Source organism: Gymnogyps californianus, chromosome 1, assembly GCF_018139145.2.
Source record: "Gymnogyps californianus isolate 813 chromosome 1, ASM1813914v2, whole genome shotgun sequence".
Classification (NCBI taxonomy): Eukaryota; Metazoa; Chordata; class Aves; order Accipitriformes; family Cathartidae; genus Gymnogyps; species Gymnogyps californianus.
Genome location: NC_059471.1, coordinates 105,251,029 through 105,269,805, shown reverse-complemented (window position 1 = coordinate 105,269,805; position 18,777 = coordinate 105,251,029). Strand labels below are relative to the sequence as shown.

General features: G+C 45.0%; 1 protein-coding gene across 1 annotated transcript in view; it reads right to left on the bottom strand.

Annotated features, from left to right (window-relative positions):
• Positions 1-1,925: 1,925 nt before the first annotated feature.
• CYYR1 (cysteine and tyrosine rich 1) overlaps positions 1,926-18,777 on the bottom strand; it is a 58,789-nt gene continuing 41,937 nt past the window's right edge. Inside the window, exons 3-4 of the mRNA XM_050901071.1 lie at positions 7,078-7,235; positions 1,926-3,992 (exon numbers count right to left, since the gene is read on the bottom strand). Of these exons, the coding sequence (XP_050757028.1) occupies positions 3,859-3,992; positions 7,078-7,235 (292 nt within the window). The 3' untranslated portion in view covers positions 1,926-3,858. The remainder of the gene's footprint in view (positions 3,993-7,077; positions 7,236-18,777) is intronic.

Genomic DNA, 18,777 nt, shown 5'->3' with positions numbered 1-18,777 from the left:
ACAGAAACGCCAGATTAAATTAAGTTTGTGAAATGAATCATGGCTTGAAATATCCCCGATACATGATTAACTAAGACATCACACAGAAATTTTTTTTTTCCACAAAAGAGAACTGGCATCAGAGCGTATGCAACCATACGTGCCCTTCTAAGCACCTGCAACTCCTGCTGCTTCCAATCCCTAACAGCTATCGCGCAACCAGGCAGTCAGCTAATGTGCTAAACTAGGAAACCAAGGAGAACGGCTCATGGGACCAGGTCCTGTACCGCTGACACGGTGACCTTCCCTCTCTGCCTCCCCAGCTCAGCCTAGAAATGGTGAACCAAAGGCAGAGAACCTGAGACCACAAGAAAATCAGTAGCTTTTGGTCCAAGCATATGAACTGCCCAGGGCAACGCTACATTCACTGACCAAATTAGTGATCATGTCCACTGCCAAGCGAGAAAAGCAAAAGATCATTTGGCCTTTCTCAGCCATAGATTACATTTTCGTATTTTTTTCTGACTTTACGATATGATGTAGGGCATGAGACTGAAATAAGTCAGTGTGACTAAGTAAAGACTCTTTGTACTAACCCAGTTATCTGGAAGCTATTCACATGAAACAGAATAAATGACTACTGGCCAGCAGTATCTGCACTGCAGGAACTTTGAATACGGAGGTGTTGAGCAAATCACATGTTTCCACACAACGAAAATAACACTTAAGGTATAACACCACTTCGACTTTTTCAACTAAACTCAACTAATATAACTTTACTATTAGCAAATGCTTCCATTTGTTTATGCAGCAACTCCTCTGTTCTGTTCTTTTACTTTCATAAATCTTTCAGACTCCCTCCTCCTCTCTGGCTCTCTCAGTTTTACTTATTTTCAAGGCAATCATCACCTCTTCCTGAAAATAGGCTACTCTGTACTAGTTTTACCTGGTTTGCTGAAAGGGCAACACCTTTATGTTTTATGCCCTTAGCAAGGACAAGAGATGTGGTGTCCTTTGAAATTAAAATCATTTTCTGGTACGGCCCAATATATGTGGATCTGCAGAACATTAATTAACATACTAGCATCAACATCCTCACTAGTGTTTTCATAGCAAACACATAGCGCTCTATCACGATGAAATTCTCAATTTCCTATTTCCATAATTTTCCACTGGAATAAGGCACGTATACATTGTAGGTACTTCAGTTACTATGACATTCATGCAATATCATCAGAGGCAACACACAATTGCAAAGCTGAAAAACAGAGGACTCCGTGATCAAAGACTTTTAGTTATTTTCCAGAAATGCCTTTTTATTTAAGAAATCTGCTTTATAACTTGTTCTGACAAATGTCACGACTGGAGAAATTCTTCCTCTAAGGGAAGATTTATGATCTATAGGATAGTTTTCTTTCTCTGTATTTTTCAGGAGACTGGATTCATCAAATACAAACTGCTCTTTGATTTGTGTGTCTGCATGTTCAGCACAAAGAAATGAAATACAAGAATGGGAAAAATGACAATACTCTTTATCTATAGGTAACTTTTTGGCACACAAATATCATCCGGTGTGATCAACTGGAAAATGCTGAGGTATAGCATAGAACAATGTGGTAGGAACAGGACTTCCCGCAGAGAAAACTATGCTTATTCTGTTCTTCACGCTGGCCACCATGTTGGCAGGCACATCAATACCCCAGCAGATGGTTTTGAGTAGGGACTGCCAGAACACCGCACGCAGAAGGTCGCCCTTCATGGGAGGATTTCAACTGAGGAACATCCGTCTCTTGAGAGGTCAAGGTACAAGCTGAAATGTTGCAGGACATAGCCCAGAGCAGAAATAATTGTAAGGATAACCTAGTTCAGGACTTGTCACCTCGGAACAGCAAAACAGAAATGAGAATATAACTCTCCTTCCTTGGAGAAGACTCCAAGGAACCAGCAGCAATCAAAACCTGTGACGCAGCTCAGTTTTTCTCTGACAGGGTTACAAATGCCTAGGTAGCTAATGGGCCTGTGACTCAAGGCTCAGTTTGGCCAAGGGCCACAACACAGATCTTCTGAACTTACATTGGCGAGAACTGAGGCCTTTTGCGCTTGCAAGTGGGGTTCCAAGAGGATAAGCTTAGTCAGCCTGGAAAGGACAAATACAACTACAAAATCTGAGCAAGAACAGCCAATAAGGTCTTGTTTACAAGAAAGCCTCTGAATAACTTCTGTGCTCAAAGTTATAAGGTTGCTTGAGTTCTTCCCTGAATCAGGACTGAATGCCAAAAATATCAGACTTAGGGGGTGATGAGAGGCTGCCAGTTGACTTCACTGGGATACGGTACCATCTTTTGCAAGCTGCTTTTTTATTCATTAATACATTGATACACCTGAAAAGAAGATGAGGGCTACACTGGAAAACTTTTAAATGCATTCTGATGTCCGGGAATCAGTGGTAACCTGCAGTCTCTCCCTCCAAAATGGAGCTGATGCCACAGCTGTCCCGAACTCTAGGTGCCGTATTTTTGTCACCTTCCGCTACTTTGGCTGTAGCATTCTCAAAATGCCCAGCCACCCAACTCAAACCAAGGGCGTTCAGCACTTTTAAATCCCCAAAGAGAACCACTGTCTTTGTGGTTCACATATAAAACAGAAAAATACTAGTCTTACCGTTGAAGGATGATGCTTTAGGTAATGGGATACTCTATTCTGAAGTCAAACAGCTGCTGCTGAATTACAGTTAGCCCCATAAGTATATGGAACATTTTAAATCATAAAGGTCTGTACTTTATATAGCAGAGATTAAGTGATTTTGAACAATATGTGTGACATGCAAAAAGTATTATTTGGTGACTTACAGTTTTAAAATGCCCAAGACAACATTCAAAAGTAATCTGATGCTCACAGTCTCTATGCTTATCTCTTTGGCTAGGCTGAATATTGTTATTACTGGTAAACAATATGATTAAAAAAAAAATAGTCTTTACGCAATCCAATTGAGACAAATCTATGATGTTTTAATATTTGGTTTGTATTTCTTCTCCCACTTGTGAGTTTCCCTGATTCAGTACTTTTTTAAAAACATCAGAGTATCATTTGCTGATAAAAAAGGCATTTAGCATATTTCCAATGTATACAGTGTTTAAGTCCAGGTAAAAGTAAATCAGCTATAAATTAGTGTATTTCACATACAAAAATGGTCTTTATGTTTACATTTTAGGCCACAAACTAGTCTCAAACTGTTTAAAAGTAGGCACTTAAAACAAGCTGCACTTGGCCAAAACCAATATCCATCATTTTTTGGTTACTGAATAATTCTGACAGCGCTTCTCTTTGTAATATGCTTATCAGACCAATATGCACAGCTGATCATTGGGTATTATCAGCCTGAAGTAGAAACGGAGAATAGCTTGTCTTCCTTGTTCTTCCTTATTCCCCTCCTTTCAAGGAAAGGCATAACACATACTTGAAGACAACAGTTGGAGTTTTCTCCCAGCCTAAGCTCCAGCAGCTGCCCCTTGTGCTTTCGAAACAGCTTGTTGAACCATTTGCACCACTTGCATGTTCTTACATGGGAAGACCCCCGCTCCCACGCACTGCAACGGGCTGCAGCTGAAGCTAAGCACTGACGCTAAGCACCACTCGTCAGGCACTAACTTACAGAAACTGTTTCTTTGGTCATGCATTGTTTAATCATGCAACGTGATGGTCCGGAGTGGACAGTACTTTTCTTCATCCTGAGCCATGGCAACCCTCCCAGGTCATCTCAACACCTGGCCATATGTGTTGATGCACACCCCATCCTATTTGTCCCTGAGCTGGTAATACTTGTCCCAACGGTGCTGGCTGTTTCAACAGGCAGTTAATTATCCGTGTGAAGCCATGTAATTATTTCCCTGAATATCCAGGGTATGGAGGGGGTGGGGGATACTGTATCGAAGTCTGTGGGGTTGGAGTATAAGGTGGAGGTAGGTCAGCTGGGTACTCCATTTCGTATTCGTAACTGTACGGTGGTGGAGCCACTGAAATGGGAGAAAAAAGAAGACATAGTTAAAAATCTTTTTTTCAGATGCAGGCCCCCAAGTATTTTCTAGTTGACATTCAGACTTCCATACAACAGATGTAAAGTCTCCTGGCAATGCGCTCACTTTTTTTTCAGACTGTCATTACACAGTCACTTTATATCAATGCAAGTCCTTGCTTATTGCCCTTTCCTTCACTGCTTAGCCGTGTGCCCACTGACATGTTGCGCTGGTAACAGTGTTTGAGTGGCCATATGGCAGATGATACCAGGGTGATGTGGCAGAGCTAAACTTTGCCAGAGGAGGAAGGCTGGGTTTTTATCAGATCCATTCCCTTCCACCCCCTTCAGCAGCAGCATGGATTTATGTAGTCTCAAAATGACGGGGTAGCCAGGGCTTTCGCTCTTCTCCACAGACCTCTCAAACACCCTCTGGATCCCCAGGAGATGTGTGACATGCCACGCCATGCCAAACACAGCAGCATCACACCTCCCAGGGCAAACGCTGGACATCTTCCCAGGATGTTCCCAGGGCTTGGGCTGAGGAAGAACAAAGCTTTCGCCTTGTTCACACCAACAGAGACATCTAAGGAGAGCCCAGCATTTGTAAATTGGGTCAGGCATTTAGAAAACAACAAAAATATTCACAAACAGCTGAAAACATTTTCTCAACTACTTCTACTAACCTTAGAGAAGAAGGATTAATTCAGTGATCAAAAAGACAGTAAATGCTGCAGAATGATAGCATGGTCAGAACTGAAGGCTCCATATTAAGACCCCATTACAGTAGTCTCCACAAATTTTAAGGTCCAGAGTCTCCTCATGTCACCATGTTACTGTTAAGGTCCAGAGTCTGCTCATGTCTCTGTTTATGTCACCACAGATGCTTCCCTATCCCCTCCCTAGATGTCTCAAGCAGACTGGCAGTGAAATAGCACTTGAACAGAGAGGAAACAGAAACCCAGGATGTTTGTGAGGGGGGGAAGAGACTCAAATCCCAGTGCGCCACGAAAAGCACTCCCTGCTCTCTGAAAGCCCGGCTGTTGCTGTGGCTGAGGCCAAAGGAAGGGCATCCTCTCGCTTGCCGTTCCTGTCCAAAACAGGTAACGGCAGGGGGGAGGGTTGGTCACAAACCCTGCAGCCAAAGCCAGGTCAGTCATTGCTCCAGAAGTGTTCATGACAGTGGGGAACACAGAAATCATTTCAGAGCCTCCCCATCCTCCAAAAACTGCTGCTGCTGAGAGGAAGAACTGCTCGAACTAATGTTTGCACCAGGAACCGGAGCGTGTACAGTCAAACTGCCTGGAGGTAGAGAGATAGGGGTGAGTCATTGCAGGAGCAGACTTGGGGAGGAAAAGACTACAGCCCCGGAGTCTTCATTTTGCTCTTGTTTTTACAGCCTGCAGTGACTATTACATTCTGAAGTAGCTCTTCAGCAGTTCATGGTTGAGAATATTGCAGCTTTCTCTCATTACTCATCTCTCTATACAAAACAATGTTGCAATGATAAGGCTGATTATACATGGTTTTAGTTTAACTGGAAAGTAAGAGCATGAGGGAGAAAACAGACACTGAGAGCAGTGAATGTGATAAAGTAACACATAATAAATATTGCATAGCTTGCCTATAAGTATACATAATGCACCTGGGGTTTGCTGCAACCTTTGCAACAGGAGGGAATATAAAGGCAGGGAATCTGTAAGAGTGGGATGAGGGGACTTCATCCATGAAACACCATTGCCTTTTATTACAGTGAACTCTCAAGTTACCCCAAGGCAATCGCTCCTGGATTTGTAATTAACAATGTCACTGAAGCAGAGACATAGCTGCATTGCATAAACACCGTTGTTATGCTGCTTCCAGGGTCAGCTTTGCTCTTCAACAATGTGGCCACTTTCACATGGTGGGGAGTCCAGGCAAATGAGCCTTGCAGACCCCAGCTGGCTCGATGCAGATCCACCTTTGGTGCTCCTGTACCCCCAATCCTAGACTGGCGCAAGTTCACAAGTGCGGTGCAGAGAGTGGCTCTGCACAGAGCTAGCTCAGGTACAGCCTGATGTACCAGTTCCCACTCACTACAGGCACAACTGCACTGGAGCAGACCCATGAGGGGTCCCTACTGTCCCCTGGGGTGCCCCAGAGCCTGTGACAGCTTATTAGCTCAGTGCCAGATCTGACTTAAGCTCTGTGCCTCCCCTCGTGCTGCCCTGCACCTAAAAAACTGTTACACCAAAACAATGTTAACCCACAGACAAGCCTGCATTGAGCACGTCCAGCACTCAGCTAACTTTGTCCAAGGCACAACGGGCATCTCTGCACTGTGCTCCAAGTTCCTATCAGTTCAGGCACGGTGCCAGGCAGATGCACAGAGCTAGCTCAGATCCAGCACTGCATGCCAGCCAGCAGTCCCTCCTGGGACACACAGCAGAGAACACCCTGCAAAGACGCCTGTGTGCCTTTGTAGAAGTCATCTGGGATCGTGCAGCACCCAGCAGGGCTTGTGAGCTCTGGCCGACTACCAGCCAGCTCGGGCTGCATTAGACTCCACATGGCACCACTCGAAGCCTTTGTGCTATGATCCACAGACCTTATTGTCCAGGTTTTCCCCTCTCTGCGGTATGGCGGGCCCCCATTATATCGGACAATGAAAGGGAGCTGCCTGCATGTGAACAAGAGCAAATACAAGAACGAGAACACAAAAGAATAACTGATCCGTCACCAGAGAGCCTCTGACACAGGGAGAAGGTCTACCCTGCACAATGCAGCACCGCCCTGAGCGAAGTCTCAACATGCCACTGCGGGCACCACAAGCCATACAGCTGTGTGAGTATGGCACCTGGCCAGATCTCATTAGCCCACTGAGTAGCTGAATAAATTAGCCCAGGCAGAGTGCTGCACTGACGAACGCTGCGCACGCTGAGCTGTCTTGTGTTTCTCAGCAGGGAGTCGTGCCGTTCCCCTGCGGACTGTGAAGAGCCTCCTGCTGTATTCACATCCCCCATTTACTGTGGAGCCATAACTATCCAAAGATACGCTCCTACCATGAACACAGGCACTCCTGCAGGGGTGTCATTTTGCTTTCTTACCTGGGTACGTGCTGATAGTGTTGATGTGCGTAGTTCTGATGACCCCTACTCGAGTCCCACGGTTGTTCTTCATGCACATGCAGATACAGATGGCAATCCCGGCAATCACTCCCATTATAAATACTATACCAAAAACAATTCCAGCTATTGCCGTGCCTCTGCAAGGGGAATGGAAACATGCGGTCAGTCTCAGCCAAATAATGTTTACAAAACAAAATTCTTTTCTCAGGAGTGGCCCCCATTTGAGAAAAAAAGTGCATATTGATTACTGAAAATGCTGCAAATTTTGATCCATCAGGGCATCTGAATAGAAGAAATGAAAGATCTCCAAGACCAAAATGAGAAACTCTTTCAAAGTTGCCTTTGCAATTGTGCCAGAACACTCTGCTGATTTACCGTACATTAAATCCTCTCATTCCAGGGCCATCTGAATTTAACAACTTTTAAATATTACCAAGAATAATTTCTTCCCTTTCCCCTCATCACGCAAGACTTTTTTTTTCCTAAAGGCATTGGTATGATTTTCTTTTGAAAAGAAAGAGTAAGTTATCCCCAGTAATATATTCCAGAAGCGTCCCAAAGCGCCTGCATGCTGTGCTTCCACAGGAATGGTTTTGTCATTGTTTTATCTTAGGTCAAAAAGTCCTTCTGCTGTGCTTCTGAGCTCACAGATTAAGGAGAGCCTCCTCTTCTTGAGGATGAGCAGCAAGAAGCAAAGCGAATGCCCACTCTTTCACACTGCTGCTGCCGCAGCCAGCACAAGTATTTGAGGCTTAAACAATTTCTTTTAAAACGGTCCAGAGGAAAGAATTTAGCTCAGCCCCTGAAGTAATGAATCAGACTTTCCTTGAAATGATACAGAGAAAGGAAAGGAAGCCTTACTGCACTGACACACGGGAGAAAAACCTCCCCAAGAGGCACTGAAGAGCTCCCAATAATATTGAGGGCAAAATCAGCCTTTCTGATGAACCCTAGTTCACTCAGGTTTGTTGTCAGGCACAGGCAGTGAAGCATATGTTATATGAAAGATGGTATTTATAGCCTACCCTTTTATGAAAAAAACCCAGTGACTTGCCAGAAATATTCTTACTCTGTGCATCTCTTCATCTTCCAGCAAAGATTTCAAATAGCAACCTTGCTGGCAACTTTTTTACTGGACATTTTAATCAATCCAAACTGGTAGTTTGTCAACATGAATAAGCTCCATTAGGAATTATTGCAATGTAGAGAATAAAACAGGCACTGCAGTACTACAAAGACAAATATTAAAAGGTGTCTAAACCATAGTTTAGCTTCCCCATACAAGCGTGGGAACACATAGCAGGCCTGATTTTCAAAATGCTGATAGCCTACTGGCTTCCAAAAAGTCAGCAAGAGTCAGGATGGACTCAATATTTGAAAAATCAGACCTTCTACTTAGAAACCTAAACATGAATTTAAGAGCTTGTTTTTAGGCCCCAACTTTTCAGGAACTTGGCCAAGATTTGCAGTACAATTACTGAATTGCATAGCATAAGTAAACACAGACAATTTGCTGTCTTACTAAAATACGCTGCCAGGGAGCTAAATTGCTCTCTACTGTTATGTAGCAATGAATGAAGAGTGTGCAGGGAGAGTAAACCTGTTAATATTTTGCAGAATATATAAAGGCCTAATTTACAAAACCCTAACTCATGGCAGCAAGCACCTGGCCATAAAACCAGTAACTCAAAACACTGATGTGATCAAGTGCTTTGGTATTAACCACCATAAGTAACTGAGAAACACCTCCCCACCCCCTCCACATCCTCGATAGTTTGCATCTAACAAAAAGAAAGTCTGATGCTCTTGGAAGATGTGACCAAGAGACCTCCAGTTTTCCCATCCTGCTCTCTCTGGGAACGTTATCACTACCTTGAGAGAAACTGCTGTATGAGAAAACAGTTTGATTCAGGAGACACTTTAACACAATACTGTCTTCATTCCAGAAAGTTTTCTTATAATATCACAATTAAAAAATCAGGCATAATGCACGGTACCCCCATTATAAACAACAGTGAATCACTACTGCTTTTGCTACATCCACCTAGCGGATGAATCGCTGTGCCCTTTGTTGGGAGCACTGCATCACAGAGTCGCAGGGAACTCTGTTACACTGAAATAATCCCTCTCCCAGGTCGAAGACGCAGAACCAGCCACTGCTGACCTCTGGCCTCAGGTCCTGCATTGCATTTCTGCTTTGTACATGGTCCACTGCTGCCCAGCTCCTGCATCCCAGGTATGCTCTGCCTGGCTGATCTGCTCAAATCCCAGAAATCACAACAGTTTCTTGCACATCTAACCAGCTGCACCCTGAGGAAAACCCAGCCTCCATCCTAAAGGCTGACAGAAGTGGGTAACACACAGCACACGTTACCTTCCCAGTGCTAAATTAGAAGTTCTATATTAATAAAGCCCACTTTAAACACAGTTTAAATAGAGTTTGTCTCAGCTGTCTCCAAAGGCAAAGGTGTCCCATTTGTTCCTGAAGTGGTCAGCCAGATGCCATTCGGTCATCTGCCCTGAGCGATGGGTTGCACTCTTCATGCACCAGTGCCTACCGGACACCCCAGCCTCACACCCAAAGCCCACCCTCCCCTTCTGCATGAACAGCAACTGCTCCAAAGCAATATTGCTCCACTAATTTAAATGATGATTCCGTGATACTTTACATAAGAAATAAAAGTATTCATAAGGAAAGGAAAAAAGATGACAAAGGGTCTGATACCATCATCAAAAGGAGTTTCCACCTTTCCTGAGATATTAAGCAGATACTTACACACCTGCCAGCTTGCTTTGGGTGACAGAACTGAGATCCGAGGACTCACTTGCAGTCCTATAGCTTTTCCTAGTGACCCTTTGGCGGTGTTGGCTGACTGGCACTACCTTGCCTCTGCAAAGAAACAGAGGCAGGCCAAGACACCGCTGTAGAAAGCCCCTGTCTATCTGCCTGCACGTGAAATTCAAAAAGGGCTGAAGTCCACTGGCAAAACTTCCCAGCTGGAAAAGGCCGCTCAGTCTAAACACAACTATACTGGAAAGCAAAAACCACTTCTGCCAGGCTAGCAAACCCAGGTCAGTAAGCAAAATAAGGAATATTCACTAAAGCATTCTTTTGCTGGTCCCCACTGTAGCTCCTGCTGGTATAGCCATGAACCAGAAACAAAAATGGTCACCAAAGAAAATATTCACCAGCTTAGCTTTGCTGACAAAACTAAGTCTTGCAAGTCTTGCTCATGGTTCTGAAATCAGGATAAAAAGCCGTTTAAATAGCTAGACCCACCACTGCTTGTGGATTCAGGTTTTCACACTGCAGTGGTAAATTTAGACCACCTATGGATGGTTACGCAAAGAGAGCCTGAGATATGGAGCAAAAGATGTAGGTCACTTTTTAAATCTGGTTACAGCCTAACTGAGTACCAGCAGAAAGGCACTCGCTGGTCTCAGTAGGCTTCAGATCAGAGCCAGTGCCACGCACGTGAAACTGTTCCAGGAATCAAGTGTTTGAGTTGAAAAGGATCTGTTTGAGAGGACTTCAGGAGATTACTCTCCCGAATATATATATAACAGAATATATATAACGCTATACCACTCTCTGACGGTGAGTCAAAGCGTAAACCCATCCTGATTCAGAGACCTGCAGCCCCCGCCACTCACAACGGCCCCCAGTGAAACTAGGAGCACTCTGCCTCTAAACATCAGGCTGCACCTTCTCAGCACCAAATCCTGGCAGGATGACGGTCATGCAGTAGCTGTTCTGGGCACACAGCACAAAAATAAATGCTTGCTCTTTTTGTGGAAAGCCTACAGAATGACTAGAACGTATGAAGAAAAATATGCATGTATTTGTTATAAAATGGTGGTTTCTCTTTGTGCTATTAGTGAATTTTTGAAAATAAATATCCTATAAGTAAATATCCCTTATTTTATATTAAAAAATGCTTGCTTTGTCTCTCTTTCTCTCACTGATATTTTAGACTTCTGTATAGACACACAGAGGGATACAGCAATTTTTCATGCTATCACCACCGTAGAGCTGTTCAAGGCAAAGTGCCTAAGAGAAAAAGGACACTGTAAAGCAAAAGAAGACCTAGAAACCACACAGCAGAGTCACATAGCAACTAGGAAGTTTGAAATAAAGGAAAAACTTTGAAATGGAACAATTTGAAGGAAAACATTATGCAAAGTCCTTTACAGAAGCAAAGCCAATGAAGAGAAAAAGACTGCCACAGAAAAACAATGCACAAAAAAGTAAAGACGGAGAGGGGGAAAAGTAATTTTAAAGCTGTGGAAATGTCAAGAGACATTGTCGGGATAAAAATCAGATAGTCGAAGAACCAGCTTTCCACCTGCTTTTAGCACCATCCCGCTGGAAAGAATATAAATCTCATTCACAGCTTAACATTTCTGGCCCAGCAGAACCCCGTGCAGGGGATCAGGCCCTTTGCTGGGTGGCACCAAGGCCTTGGCAATGCTGGAGCCAGGCAGGGCTCTCACTGCTCTTGCACCCGGTGCGGCTGAGGTGCCCGGGGTCAGAGAACCTGTCCCTCGGGGGAAGCGGTAACTTGGGTGTTTTACACAAGTGGCAGAGGTGTCACCAGCGGTTGCTCCAGCCTGCGACGGCTAGGGTTCAGATGACTGGAGAAAAGGAGAGAGACTGAAGAGCAGCCCTGCTCCTTCAGGTCTTAATGAGTGGGAATGGAGTTCATTTAGTGCCCCTTCCCCCTCCAGAAGGCTACTACTTTGGGAGTTAGGCAAGCAAAGTGGATGTCAAACTTCCTCAAGATGAATACTGCCTCCGCGGTCATTTCCACTTTGGGGACAGTGTGGATCTTGGAGGCCTAAAAATTTTATGGCTCAATAGGTTAGTGTTTCCTGAAGGAAGAATGATTACTGAATAGGCATCAATTTTTAAATGCATTGCCAAAATTTGGGAGCCAGCTATACACGGCCTGCACTGCTGTATGGCAGGGAGTTTGTAGTCCCTTGGCCTCTGTTTTTCCTTCTTGGGTTCTGCTCTAACTTCACATGTGGTATGGCATGGAGCATAAAACTTTGCCGGGGAGCCCGGTTTATTAGTACAAAACTGCAAAGAAAAGAAAAAAACTTTTGGTCAGGTTTTCCAGAAAGCTCACAGACTGTAATGCAAAATGTTTTAATCCCACCGCCACCAAGACAGTTCCTCCTGAGTCTGCCCCCTCCGCCCCTGCTTCCCACCCAGGGATCCTCAGCAAAGCGCATGTCCCAAAAACTCCCTGCATCACTGCAGCCGAGGGATGCTGCGCAGCATGTCCCCCTGGCCTCCTCCTGCCTCTGAGGTGTCCTCAGCATGGGGGCACACACAGGTCTGGCTCCAGTTATGGGTCAGGGCAAACCAGGCGAGGCACAGGGGGACAGATGCCTGCCAGCCTGGCCTCACTGCACCAGAGACCTCCAGCCACGTCCTTGCACCCCAATGCTGCTTCAGCCTCCCCCAAAACCCTCCTGTTGAGGCTTGGGTTGCCCTCCTCCCCTCACGTTTGCACTCATGCCTCCACACCTGCACCTCCTCAGAGTGCCGGGACAGCCCCAGCTGCTGGCACCGCTCTCCTCCGAGGATGCTGTGGGGACAGTTTCCATTCGCACATCCTCCTGCGTCCCCACCTGGCAGCACCCCTTGCCCCCTGGGTGCCTCGGAAGGAGCGGGTGCTGCCCAGTGCTCTGCTGGCTGTCCCCGCACCCCCGACTCTGCAGCGTTGGGTTGTGCAACCCTCACACCCCTGCCCTTTTTGCATTTGTTGTCCTTCACAAGCAGATGGTTTCTCTTGATTCCCGTTTTCCTTTAGCCCTTCCCCTCCCTGGAACACCTTTAAAGGCTTTCTTAAACTGGAGAAGCCACTACAGGCAAGTAGCCAAGAAGACGCCTCGGGAAGAGCATAAGAAAAGGAAGGAAACTTTCTCTCCTGGCCTCCTTCAATGATTTGCAGCTCAGCAACTTTCTGACCCAGACAGGTTGGTTTGTTTTTTAACTGTATGATTCCGTGGATTTCTCCTCTGCAAACCTGCCCAGCCTCATCTTGAGCTCATGTAAATTTTAGCATCCACAGCCTCACGTGGCAAAGAGCTCCCCAGCTTAATTACGTATCTGAAGAACGGTCTCCTCTGGTCTATTCTGAACTGAACACCCAGTAAATTCACCTGAGCCCACCCCTTCTGCACTGCCTGTGATTTTAGAGACCTTTAGCATCACGCCCGGCAGCCAACTCTTCCCCATCCTGCAGGAGCCCCGTCCTACTTGGCTGTTCTGTGTACAGGGACCGCTTCATGCCTCTGATCACCTCGGCCACCCCTCCTTGCACTTTTTCTCATCCTCTTCTGTTGTTTTCTGAGCTGCAGCAGAAGCACGTACGACACAGAGGAACAATAATGTCTGCTGTTTCCTTCTCTATTTTCTTCTTAAATAACCCACGGTATTAGATCTGTTTGTTCTTGACTGTCAAACAGTCGGGAACTAAGGTTTTATGGCACTATTTACCATAATACCAAGTCTCATTTCTGAGAGGTAATGTCAGCCCAGAGCCCATCAATTCCTGTGGGAGTTTGGGTTGTTTTTCCCTGTAGGCATTACATAGTGTTTATGGGCCCTGGATTTCCTGCCATGGTGCCTGGACTTGTGTCCTCTACCGGAGGACACAGGCTAAAGCCAGCGCAGGTGAACTTAAGCCACCAGTTTTTCCAAAGCCCAGCTCACTCTGTAATACTCTATCAATTTAGAAACTACCATTGCAGAAGTGACAGAGCTCCGCACCAGAGATGCATTTATATTGGCATAAAGGTCTTTTCATCCCGTAATAGCTCACGTTAGCAATTTTACAGCAATTTGACCGAGTATGGCAAGAAGTTGTTAGAAGCATGTGAAGATCAGTATTCCCCCTCTGCCTTCACTATATTCCATTACCATATCATTGCAAGAAAGATGTACCATTCTCAGTCTTCACTTTGCTCAGCTGATCTCTTCCATCTCATCATCTTTCCTAATTTCCAGTACTTTTTTAGTTCTCCAATTAATTTATTGCCAACTTTCTGTATCTATGATTTGCTGGCACTGCATCTCTAGAATAATATTAATAATAATGCATGCAATACATTTTGGAATACTACTGCTAATACTAATAAATACCCTTTAATTTTTTTCCCCTTCCAGGCATTAAAAAAGAAGCTGATAAGGGATTTTTTAAAACTCTCTCTGAGACAAAATAAAATAAAAAAAAATCAATGATCTTTGATCTTCCAATCCAGCCACTGACATTTTGAAAAAAGTACTCTTTGGACTCTTAATCAGACTTGATGTTACTTGGAGGGAGGAGGTGTTGGGCTATTTATTTAATTTGGTTGGCAAACCCTGGTTTACTTGGACCGATAGCAGAAATGCAGTGGGGTCACGCGCCGTTTTCTCCTGCCTCTGCCAAAGCAGGCAGACCTGTTCGGGGGGGGGTTTACCCCCTCCATGGTTGTCCCCTTATTTTCATAAGGACAAAAGCACGTAGTGAGTGATCTTCTAAGAGACTGGCTTTGCTCTCCAGGGCATTTTGGCTTTACGGCTGGGGTACCTTGAGAACCCCATGGCAAAAGCTGATGGAGGAGCAACTGAATCAGCTGGGGTACCCCATGGCTGAGCCAGCAGCCTTCTCACCACAGAGTTTTACAGCCCTGGAACGCAAACACCAGGGTAGCATGGACTGAAAAGCCATTCAACTTGAGAATCAGTTAAACAGTCGGCTAGCTGCTGCCTCCTGTTTTCAATTAAATAATTAGTTTACAGAGTAGCAACTCAAATGGACCAGGCTTGCCTTTGAGGCTTTACTTTGCAAGTTGTACTTATACAAAATTCCAACTAGTACTTCCTTTAAATACACGTTTTACCGCAGGGCGGAAGGAGATGATTGTCTGCCTCCGTAAACAAATCCCGCCTGCCTGTTAAAACTGGGTACAGGCTGTACTTGGACAGTATTTCCCTTCTTTTGCTCCTACTCGGTTGTATTTAAGGTGTGTTGTTAATGTTTAATTCCTTCCAAACAGTTTCTTCTGTGCCGTTCCCTCTCTACCTCGCTATACTTGCAAGATTATTACTCAAGCACCAAAATACCCTGAGTAGCAGCTGTACAATGAAAAGGTAGTGAGTAATCATCCCAATTCCTCACCTCCCTCCTCCCAGCTCCTTGTGGACAGGTCATCCCTTTGAGACTGCTCCATATTGTTAAGCTACATAATCTTGCAAAGGGTTAAAGGATAGTACGTTCTGTCTTTTAGTATTGCCAGTGCCTGAGCAATAGCCTACCTTCTACAGCTTGTTAAAAGGCTGCTGAGCCACTGAAGCGTAACTGTGGCACACTTGCAAAACCAGAGAGAAAATCATATAAACTGAAAACCAAAAGAATATGTAATTACAGCTTGTTCTGGTTTGGGCTATCGTCGGACAGACTTTTCAGACAATTTGCCTTTTGAGAAATATGTAGACATTTTATGCTTACTTCCTTTATGCCAAACCATACGCTTTTCTCCCCACCACACTGCCGGAGGTGCTGCTTGGCCAGTAGTGCTGCAAAGTGCTTCAAATAAGCGATCCTGGAAAGCCAACGTAGCTGCTACAGTAAAGGGAGAGTAGAGAAAGCGAGCTCTTCCTCTAGCTGGTTCCCAAACTGCTTCCCCTGCCTGTGAACGACAGGCCTGAGATCCTCCCGCTGCCCTAGACAGAGGGTGTGGAGAGAGGGATGGCATCACTTCCACCCTGCTTAAGACTCAGTGCAGGGCTGGCTCAGAAATAATTTTATGGACAGAGGGAATGATGCATGAAATATAGCTGGGAGGTGCATGCCGCAATATAGCAAGCACAATACGTAATACACAGTGGTGTTATTAACTGATCACGGCTAAGCAAATACATTTTGATCAGTCCCAGCCTGTCCAGCATTTTCATCAGACTAATACGTGCACACATGCAGATGCTGGTTTTGAAACACTGAGTCTATCTGTCTGGCAGTTCAGAAATTTCAGAACATTGCCAGAACGTGAAAAAAAACCCCAACAATGCATATTTAAATTAAAACAAGAGATTAAAAAAAGTCAGAAATACAGAAGTAATGGGGGGGAAGCTTTTTTTTGACCTTTTATGTGAAAGAATTCTGATTAAGATATTGCAAGGTTTCCAGTTACCACTTTTCACCCTCAGGCTCTCCTGCTGCTTCTCTGTCCTTGTTTTGCAGCAGCTCCTCTCGCCCCACCTTTCCCTCTCAGACATCCTGTGCTGTTCCCTGCAGTCATGACCTTCCCTCACTCTGTAATGTGCTTCACATGCTTCCCTGGAAAGGAAACAGAAGCCATAATGCAATTTCCACTTTCCAAAACGTTCCTCATTGTGCTCATGAATCCAAGGCCCAACCTGACGTTGACTTAAATAGAAAATTATGGCACAATTGTACGTAATGTAGCCTTTGCTTTAATTTAGGGATTTTTATTCTTCTTACGCCTGCAGTTTGCATTGCTGGCTGAGCCTGCCATTTAAAACGCTTTCTGACTCAACAGCAACGGGAGAGGCTGAAATTGCTGCCCCACTTCCAGCCCTTTGAGCATCAAAGCGTGAGAGGTCCCGACGATATGGTGGGCTCCCAAGAAGACCACAAAGTTAGTAACCCCCAGTAACAGCTCACTTTTGGCAGCTGGGTTACTGAGTATAAACACATAGGAGAATCCCAGGAATATTATTTTTCTGGTAATTCTTAACATACTCTTTCTGACGGTGATTTTATTTATACCAGCTTCTGCAAACGCTTGACTTTGCACACACCATGAGCTCAGCGCAGGAGAATCCCGCAGCTCCCCTCCCGGGAAGCTCTTGCTGTAGGAGCCTGACTTACTATTGTGACTTCCGGACCTCTTGCCTGTCAGATCCTGAAATCTCTGAGCTATTGACAGTCAAACCTACCTAGTTTTACGCAGGCATGCATCTAGAGCGTATTTTTACCTGGCCTGAAGCCAAGCCTGTAAATTCACGGTTGCCATAAAGGTTGATAGTTCGGCACCTTTTAGCATGCCTGCTGCCTGCTTTGTGCCTGTAACAAACCCTGAAGCCATCCATCCATGATGTGATTTTGATGTGCCAGGAAAATCCTGCACAGGGCTAACTGTTTTTTGGTCAGTGAAACAAGTGAGCAGGCACTAAGGGAAAGGGCCAAAAGACAGGGCTCTTAACTCTTGCTCCATGAGGCAGAGGAGCACCAAGGCAGGATGGAGGTGACCCACAGATTAATTAATTTTAAAAGAGAAAGAATCATGATGGCTGTAATTAAAAAGAGCAGTTCCTCACGATTTCCAAGGCAATGGGCTAAACAGAGAAGTAAACACTAGATATGGAAATCAAAGGAGAGTTCTGCCACGCTCCAGGACGTCTTCTGTGTCCTCCCTTCATTTTCTTGCTGTTGGCCTTCACGTCTGTCTTCATAGTTTCACACCACTCTGCCCATTCCGATCAACTTCACTTGCAAAGTTTTGCACAGTGAAGGCTGGTCCTTACTAGTACTTAATTTTCTTGACATAAGACTGTGTCCTTCTCAACAGCCTTGTGTGTGCCATCTAGCCACTACCCCAAGCACAGCGGCACGAGCTGTAGTTGCTGGCAGAGCTGTGAGCTAACCATCCTCTGCTGTCACATTTCCTTTAGCTGGAACAAAGAAACCAATGAAAGAGAATGAATTGGTTGTTGGGAGAAAACCCTCTACCCCTTAACATGACAACCACACCTTTTCATTGCAGTTTCTGAAAAATAACAACAAAACCAACAACAAAAATAGTAGTAGCACTCTCTGTGTTTCATTTGGGTGGCAGGGTGAAAGAGGATAGGCATCAGGGTGACTTTCCTCAGCTGTTAAGAGCTGGGACCCGATTCCTGGACAAGGCACCCTCCAGGCATTTCACAGAAGTGCTCGTGTTGGCACAGCAGAGACCAGGGCCGGGTGGCTCAGGAGGGCAGCGCTGGAAAAGACTTCCCCTGCCTGTTCCTGGTGGCAGCACAAACTCATACCAAACTCAACTGACTGTGTATGTCTCGCTGGAACTCAATGACTGAGTGAATCAAGGTAAAAACAGGTTACTTCCCTGCCAGTTAAATCCCTTCCATGACAGGGTTGTCTTTCAGAAGCAAAATGCCACTGAATATAACTCTAAGACAATGTTGTTGTTTGGTTTGCTAATGAGAAACCTGTTTGTATTATGTAAACGTGGCTCTTCTAGGCTGTGACCCTGGACTTTCTAGGTTCCCCTCAGGGGCTCCCAAAGAAGGCCATAGTTCAAGCATTCAGTCTCAAAATACTCTTAACAGAGGCAAAAGCCCAAACTTGGTATCTTGCATTCAGTCTGTGCTTCATATAAAATTGCATGGTGCTGACATGCAAGACCTCCTTCCCAATTATGGAAAAATTGAGGCCAACAGAAACATTTTTTCCCTTCTTGGTGGTCAGCTCTGAAGACAAAAGTAACCTAGATGCCAATCTAGTAGCTTATGTAAATTGCTAACTAAGACATATTTTTAATATTGAAAGATTTATGCCTAGATGCAATGTAGCCCCTAAATAAACACTTGGTGAATCATTGCAAAGAAGTGCACTATCAGCTCCTGACAGAGACAGCACGAGCCAAATATGAGCTTTC